The sequence below is a fragment of the Volvox carteri genome (assembly GCF_000143455.1).
Source record: "Volvox carteri f. nagariensis unplaced genomic scaffold VOLCAscaffold_35, whole genome shotgun sequence".
NCBI classification, from domain to species: domain Eukaryota; kingdom Viridiplantae; phylum Chlorophyta; class Chlorophyceae; order Chlamydomonadales; family Volvocaceae; genus Volvox; species Volvox carteri.
In genome coordinates, this window is record NW_003307578.1 from 550,521 (window position 1) to 558,941 (window position 8,421).

The 8,421-nt window shown below is 56.2% G+C and overlaps 2 protein-coding genes across 2 annotated transcripts; both read right to left on the bottom strand.

Moving 5' to 3' along the window:
* Positions 1-3,051: 3,051 nt before the first annotated feature.
* VOLCADRAFT_94026 (uncharacterized protein) lies at positions 3,052-5,105 on the bottom strand (the record flags this gene model as incomplete). Its single annotated transcript, XM_002953292.1, has 5 exons — positions 3,052-3,142; positions 3,535-3,737; positions 4,076-4,139; positions 4,835-4,974; positions 5,082-5,105. The coding sequence occupies 5 exons, from the start codon at positions 5,103-5,105 to the stop codon at positions 3,052-3,054; spliced, it is 522 nt and encodes a 173-aa protein (XP_002953338.1).
* Positions 5,106-8,111: 3,006 nt separating this feature from the next.
* On the bottom strand, positions 8,112-8,318 carry VOLCADRAFT_37647 (uncharacterized protein; the record flags this gene model as incomplete). The annotated part of the gene is made up of 1 exon (XM_002953293.1): positions 8,112-8,318. A coding segment is annotated over one exon (207 nt), but the record flags the coding sequence as incomplete, so codon positions are not given.
* Positions 8,319-8,421: the final 103 nt, after the last annotated feature.

The window sequence follows — 8,421 nt, forward strand, 5'->3', positions numbered from 1 at the left end:
TGGGTGGGTGGGTGGGTGGGTGGGTGGGTGGGTGGGTGCTATATGGGCCATGTATGGACCAACGCCGTGTCTAAAGCCCCGGGGTCCTCCCTCCTCCCTTCCTCCCCTCCCCTCCCCTGCGCCCCTCCTCCCTTAATCCCCCTCCCCTCCTCGGCCCCCCGCTCGCGCCAATGCCCTCCTCCTCGTCGCCGCCGCCGGGCATCCTCTCCCTGTCTGTCTGTCTGTCTGTGTGTGTGTGTGTCTGTGTGTCTGTGTGTGTGTCTGTGTGTGTATGCGTATGTGTATGTGTGTGTGTCTGTGTGTGCACAGCGGCGGAGGCAACAAGGCGTCCCTGCTGCCGGGCCCCCCAGCTCCCGCTCCCCACCAACACAACAAGACCAAACCCCTCCCCATCACCACCGCCACCGCCACAGCCACAGCCACAGCTCCACCCTGCGCTCCGCAGAAGCAACAGCAGCAGAGGCAACAGCAGGGGTGCGGCCTCCTGTCGCGAGCTGCCTCCTCCTCCCCCTCCTCCTCCCCGTCCTGCTCCTCCCCACGTACTCCAGGGAGGCCCCCTCAGACCTCGGAGCCCGGCGGACCCGGGGACTTGACATGCAGGTTGCGCCTGGAATCCATGTCCTCCGCTCCCCCCCTGGAGCTCACTGCGGCCTTCGTGGACTCCCAACAACAGGAACGACAACAACCACAGCATCACCACCACCACCACCACCACCAGGCGCAGAAGGACCAAAAGCAGTTGCCCGGTGGTAGCGGTGGCTTCGGCGCCGCGGGTGCTGGCGCTGCTTGCGCTTCCTCCGCTGCGGCGGTGACGACGACGACGGCGGCGGCGGCGGGGGCGGCGGCGGCACCGTCTGTCCGTGCGTCGTCATCCGGTAGTGGCGGATTGCCGCTGACTTTGTCCCCTCACCTAGCGGCCACTCCGACGCCGCGTCGGCTAAAACCTAGCACGAGCTCGCATGTGTCAGCGGCGGCGGCAGCGGAAGCAGCGACGGTGGCGAGGTCGCCGCCGCTGCCGCGGACGACGTACCCTCATTTGCAGCCGTTGCTGCCGCCGCCGTCGTCGCCCAAGTCGCCGCTGCCGCCGGCCGTGATGCCGCTGGCGGCGGCATCTTCGCCATCGCCGTCTTCAGCGGCAGCAATGGCGGTGCCTGGGAATACTACTCTGCATACGGCATCATTTCATTGCGTACCTGGCGGCGGCGGCGGCCGCGGGGGCGGGATTCTGTAGCGATGGCCTGATGGGATCTGTGGGCCTTATATATCGTAGTATATAGATCGTGTCGTGGCTTTGTGGCGTCGTTCGACTGGCGCGCTTGCCCCATCGGACTGTCCGCGGCTAGCCTGGCTTGCGTCTGGCGTCGTCAAGTTGCCGTACTTGCCGTATCCTACCTAAGATGCCAGGCTGCTTGCGGATCAATTGTTGCTTGTTCGTCTGTTCGATAATGCCTGCTTGTCGGTCTGTTTGTCTGTTTGTCGCCCTGCTGTTTGTCTGCATGTTCTTTCCCTTGACGCATTCATACATCTCCACATCCACGGTAATGGCTGCTGAGTAAGTCGGAGAGTATTATACAAGTAAACGAGCGTCGTATTCCGGTATTATCATCATTACATATAGATGAACGAAATGCCGTACTAGTTCGGGGACCCGTACTAGTGTACGAAATATTCTAATACTCGCATCATCTCCCAGAACTAGTTGATATTATGGTCATAATATACTTTATTATATATAAAATATTACGTACATAATGTTATATACATATTGAAACGCCATTATCATTATCATTGTTATTGATGTTGTTGTTGCGCGCTGCCGCTACGAACGTATTTTGTTTGACCCGTGTTCAACAATCAGTACGTTGATAGCTTTCCTGCCTTTGCCCTAGGGGAAATCGCAAGCGTCTGTGTATTTGTGTATGTGTACGTATGTATGTATGTATGTATGTATGTATGTGTGTACGTAGCGCTGCGGTCACCGGTGAGCACGTGAGCTTTTGCCCCGGTGTCGCGCTTTCCTTGCCCTGTACTAGAGATACACGCGGACATTCATACGTACTTGCAGACGCACTAGACAGCGCTAGGGTTTGGAGTCTGTGCAGGATGGGTGGCTGGCGGCCGCATGATGCCACAGCTGAGCGAGAGGTTATGCAGGCTATGAAGCGCAGGCGACGGACATCTGAACCACCACCTGCAATATCGGTGCGTGTTTTCCTAGAGGACAGCAAAGTCATGTATGTTGCTTTGTATGTTGTAGTGTGGTGCGGCGCCACGGCGGCCAGTGCGACATATGTATGTGTGTTTACGTCGCGGTCAGAGCGGTTTCCAGTGTTCCCCTGATAAATCTGCGATTGACACAAAAAATATACTTCATTAGTGTTTGCCACATCGCATCGTATCGTATCACCTCTCAGAGCATCCTGGATGGCTTTTGCATGCGTCTGGAATCATCATCTGCTGGTATGTAATATCTTGCTGGAAATCAAAGAGCGTTTATTATTATTATTATTATTATTATTATTATTATTATTATTATTCGTCGGGTTAGTATTCCGCGTTTTCCACGTGATGTACAGGCGCACATGCATACATACGTACACACTCCGCCACCCTGGAACCCCCACCCCCACCTACACCTTCAAGTGATACACCGTGATAACATCCGCCCTCTCGTCAACGCACTCCTACATACATTACTACCATATATATTACTACCACCACCACCACCATCACAGACACCATTCAACACTTCAAAGTTCCCAAATGTTCACAGCCACCACCACGACTCCAGCCAAAGCCGATATCGCGCTAACAACAGCGAGATGCCGTGCATTGCTGACCGGTAACAGCACAGAGATTCAGTGTAAGCCCTTGACTTGAAGGCGTCTGGATTCAAGCTGGAGACCCGACCAGCACGTTACCGCATTCGCGGCTCCTTCCCCCACGGTTCCCCGACACCCAAAGCAGTCTCCGGACGGCGCTGTTGTTTGGGTTTGAGTTTGGGCACCGGGGGAGAGGAAACCAGTGACAGCTTCCAGAGGCTTCAACACGTCACCCTTGCTTCTGCTTCGCTTGTTTGAGCCGCGTCTTAAGCTCATGGATTCCCGGGTAGCCGATCAGCATCACTATGCAAAACCAGCCCCTGCGACAAAAATCGGTGGTGGAGAGGTTGGCGGTGGAGGGTCAGTCAGGTGGTGGTGGGGGAAGGTTTTGTAGGCGGTACAGGGGTCGTGGCCACATGAGATGACCCTCTCGCAAGCCCCACCCGTCCAAGACCCTGAAAATATAAACATGTTTCCATGAGGGTTGATTTGTACACAAGTTTTGCTGCGTCTGTATGGCTTGGGTGACCGCGTTAGGTCAACCAGGTCAAACTCATCAATGCTGTTGGGCCAAGCGTCCCCATAAGATGGGCTTTGCTGCGGTACAAGGGGGCTTGGGGAATAGCAAAGGCTGCGAAAGGAGCGAGACGTGTAGGTTTCAGGCTGTGCGCATGGCTGACGGTTGTACGACCTAGGTGCAAAGTAAACTTACAAAGTGTGACCCGCGCTGACTTTGTTCTTTGCACAAATGCCAAGAGTTATGAAAGCTTCCACGACATGTGCGACGATGGCTGACCCCATGATAACCTGGTAGCCGAATTCCGACCTGCACGGAACAAACTTGATGGTCAAAGCTTCACAAAAAAGCACCTGCGCATGATTGCGCTTTAATACCTGAATACAAGCGTTCCTATGCTGAAGGATTGAGATATGATTGGTAGTAGTCGTGCTGTAGGGAAGAATGCTGCAGAAATTCCGATACCCATGCCAACAAGTGCCAGCCATGGAACTGGGCCTGTCCAAAGAAAGCAGCAACGCTTTATTATGCGTCAGACGGGAGAGTAGTTGTTCAGAGCTAACGCACCGCGCGGCCAGCGGGGCGCTACCATGGCTCAGGAGTAACCGGTCACTCTTCTTCTAGAGCTCTGGCTGGAATGCTCGGTCAAGTCGGCTGAAGTCTACAAAAGTGATATTGGTGCCTCCAACCTGCATGATGCCGTGCTGCCAATGATTGTGGCATGAGGCGCACGCACTACGTACGGTAATGATCCAGTGCCGAGCGAGCCGCCGTAGATCGACGGGCAGAGTGCACGCGGCCTGCTTGACAGATGGCCAGCATAGGGCGAGGGAAGGGCGAGCATAAATTGGCCCTAAGTCGGAGCATCAAAAACATATATTTTACTGAGGGGCCTGGTAATGACCAAACGCCCAACCACTTTGTCCCATTCCAAGCCACGTGTCCCACCCATGGCCAGGTCAGGGTCGAGTCAGAGCCCCCCTCATCTTTGGACTTCACCTCTGCGCTCCATTCCCGTGTTCCTGTTATGCGGCTCGCTCCCAACCATCACATAGGCACACATTTACAGCTCTCTGTCGCGCGTCTTCACCTCAAAACGCAGGATTCAGTTTGCTGCTGCTGATGATGATGATGATCTTGTCTCGCCGTCCCCGGTGAGGCACTAATCCTGATGCTGCTCGTCTTGATACAGACAGCCGTCCTGTTGGGTGTCAACCCCTTTTCTTAGACCCGTCCTGGAGGACATCTGCTGCTGCTGGGCACCTGGGCCGGACAACACGCCCGCCGCACGTGGAGCTGTTCACAATACCGAAAACAAACGCAGCACACGGAAGAGGCCACGGGCAATGTACACAGCCGTACAGTACGGTAACACTCAATGGCACGTCATCAGTGCGCGCCAAGCCAACCTGCTAAGCCTCCATACAAGGAGTTGTTACCGCCGCTGCCGAAGCTAAACATTTCTCTCAGCTCCCTGCTCCCCGTGCGCCCTCACCCACATTGCACGTGTACGGCAACATACTGGCAAAATAAAGAGCACTTCCTATCGCACACAAATGCATACACGCGCACACGCATGAAAAGGTCATCACTTATGGCCTTCTTGCGGTGTGTAGGGCGACGGGTTGCAGCATCCTGCACCCAGACAAAACATACAAAACACACACGAGCACGTGTCTGTCTGTCTCTCTCGCGCTATGCATCCTCCCGAAACGATCGATCGTGCCTCACCCCCTACGTACCCCCCCCTTCCATTTCTTTGACATCAGAAACCCCCGGCCGGCACGACCGATACCATGAAACCCCCCAACCTCTCCTCCCTTGTTCTCTCCCTCCACCCTTGTGTTATCTCTTAATCCTCAGTACCATTCTCCTATCCGCCCACCAGCGTTCAACGAGCCTTATAAAGATGAAGACACACTGGCGAGTGACACCACCTAACTGATGCCCACCGCTTCTCTCCAATCCCTCCCTGGAGAAGGACCTCCGCTTCCTACCCACCCACCCACTCGCCCTCCCCCCCCCCAGGGAGCTTCCTGGGCCCTATTTGTGTGTGTGTGTGCGTCTCTGGTTTGAGATTTCATTCCCTCCCTCTCGTCTGAAAATGTCAAGTTAATGTGAGGTAATGTCTGTAGGTCTATGTGCCCTAATTTGACTAACGCACTACAGCGTTGGTACGGCTCGGCGGGAGCGTGGATGGTGCGAGTCCCGCAAGCCAAGATGCACTCAAACCCACGAGCCGCCCGGGGCCCGGGGGCCCCATAACTCAATCTATTACCACCTGGCCCTGGCCTACAAAGCCAACCACCCACCAGTCAGCTACTTAATAACCTCCCCGCCCTTCCTCCCTGTCAAGCGGGTCACCATCGGCCGCCGCCGCCGCCAAACATCGGCCCTCCTAAATCACCCAGACCACCAAAGCCGCCCGGAAAGCCACCGCCGCCGCCGCCGCCGCCAGGGAAACCACCGCTGCCAGCCGCCGCCGCCTCCATAAGCCCCATCAACGCCTCCGGATTCCCGCCCGCCGCCGCTGCAAGCTGGGAAATATCCAAGCCCGGAGGCAGCGAGGCGGGATCGAAACCGGGCGGCAGGGCGCCGCCGCCGCCGCCGCTGCTGCTGCCTCCCGAAGCAGCGTTACGGGGGGGAGCACCCGGCGCCGCTCCAGCGGCAAGTCGCCGTTGCCCTTGGAACTCGGCCACCATTCGTTGCTGAGCTGCCGCCATGTCAGCTTTCATCTGCTGCAGGTTCTGTGATGTGATGTGCCGCCACGAGGTGGTTTTGTGATGTGTACCGCGGGGGGGTTGGACGTGTCCGTCCACAAGAGGGGAGGCGGCGGGGAAAGAGGAGGGAGGTGGGAGAGGAGGGGGATCACGATGTGCTGCATCGTTACGCACGAAGACAACTCCTCCGCGGAGAGAGGAGGGAGGGAGAAATCATTATACAAACAAACAAAAGGGAGGACGATTGATTCAACTGCCGAAGTCTAAATAAAAAGGGTCGGTGATGAGCTCTTCACATTCCACCAAGAGGAGGGAAAGGAGAGGGTGATTCGGAGGATAAGCCCACACACGTACATTGCACACACCATTCAGCTGTGGTCCTTACGACGCGCACCATTTCCTTTCTAATGCCTCCACTGGCACACACACACATACATACATACATACATACATACATATATGGCAGGCGGCTGGCAGAGGTTAAGGCCTGACTTCTGCTCCCAGTCGACCCGGGTTCAAATCCGCCTGCCGGCTCCTCGGGTGTTTGAGGAGTGATGAAATGGGAGGTGGCCCCCCATCTTATGGACGGTGTAGGACGTGATAATATCAACTTGCGAGCTGACCAGGAACTAAGTTGATGCGCCGTTGATCCGCTAGATTTGGTTGGATGCTGGTGGTGAGTTGCCGAACCCAACGAATACATTCTGAAGTCGGATGGGGTGACGGATTAGGGTGCCCCTCTAGCAGGGGAGAGCAGGGACTGCCCCGGGAAAGGGGGCCGCTGGCGAAGTTGACCACCCTGTAACAACATACATACATACATACATACATACATACATACACATGTAGAGAGACACACACACAGTTTTGTACGACACAAGTACAATTACAGTTTTCCGCTGATACACCGCAAAAGCACTCTGTAGACACACTGGCTAATGAGCACTGATCACGCAACCCACTCCCACTCCCACTCCCACCACCCACTCCCACTCCACCTGGAGGTCCTCCCGGGCTTGGCGGTTGTTAGGTTCCACTGACAACACCTGGGAGGAGAAGGAGCGGTGGTTGGGGTTCGTTGGCAACGGTTGTGGCTGTTGGCGGCTTGATGCTGGATGCATAGTTGGCTTGATGCCACTTTTCGGCGTGGCGTGCGTCCCGGGAGATGGGAGGGTGGGGGATGGCGATTCATCCCCATTCTCAATGTCGTCTTCTCGGCGTCAAGAGGAAGATGCCTTTAAAGAGCGCGCGCGGGAGGTCGGGCGGGCTGGCGGAGAACGGCACCTTTTCCCTCCTTTCGAGAGAAATGAAAGAGAGAGAGAGAGAAAAGAGACCCCTTCCGTCCCGAAAACGTCCAGTGAAAAAATATGCTGGCCGCACATACCCCTCCCCCCCACCCCACCCCCCACCCACATATATATACCTGTCGCAAGTCCTTCTCCGCCTCCACGTACTTTTGGAGCGCAGTCCGGGCGGTGGCCCTACGGAGCAGAGCCTTAGCCTGCGACGACATGCGGCGTGATGAGATGTGTGCAGACGTGTACATGTGTATGTAAGGCAGCCGCGTGGGTTTCGCACACACGCACACACACACGCACATATCTATGTACTTTAACACACATATGTACATACATACATACATACGTAGAGACATAAATATGTGCGGACAAGCGCACATATGGGGGGAGGCATTTGCAAAATTGCAGTGTCATTTAAGGATGAGGGAGGGAAAAGACAACCCGATGGATACCCGGAAGGAGGGGGAGAGGGAGGGGCCCTTACCCCTTACGAACACCACCATGACAAGTACTTAGGGCTCCACGTCAGTCCCTCCAGCCACACAAAGGAGGCCAATCAAAGGGGACGGAACCTAACCCAAAATATAAACCCAAACTTCCACCGACATTTGATCGTGATCCACTACAACACCATTGGTACCCCACGCACCCACACCCACACGCACACGCACACCCATACACACCCAACAAATAAACAAACACCCACCCAACACCCACCCAACGCACACGCACACACACACACGTAACCCACTTTGTCAGCCTCCTTGAGGTCAAACTGGAGTGCTCGGTTGCAATCCTCCTCAGCTTGCTCGAACCGAAAGATTTTAAGACACGCCATCGCCCGGTTGTTGTAGTACACCGGGTTGTCGGGGTGCTCGTTAATGGCCTTGCCGTACTCCGTCATCGCATCCGCGAACTTCCCTGCCCGGAACAACTCGTTGCCGCGAGCCTTAAACCGCTCCGCGCGCTCCAACCGGCGAGGGTCCACTGCAGCCGGAGCCGCCGGTGAGGCCGCGGCGGCGGCAGCGCCTCCGGCGCCGCTGCGGCGGCCGGAGGCCGCCGCC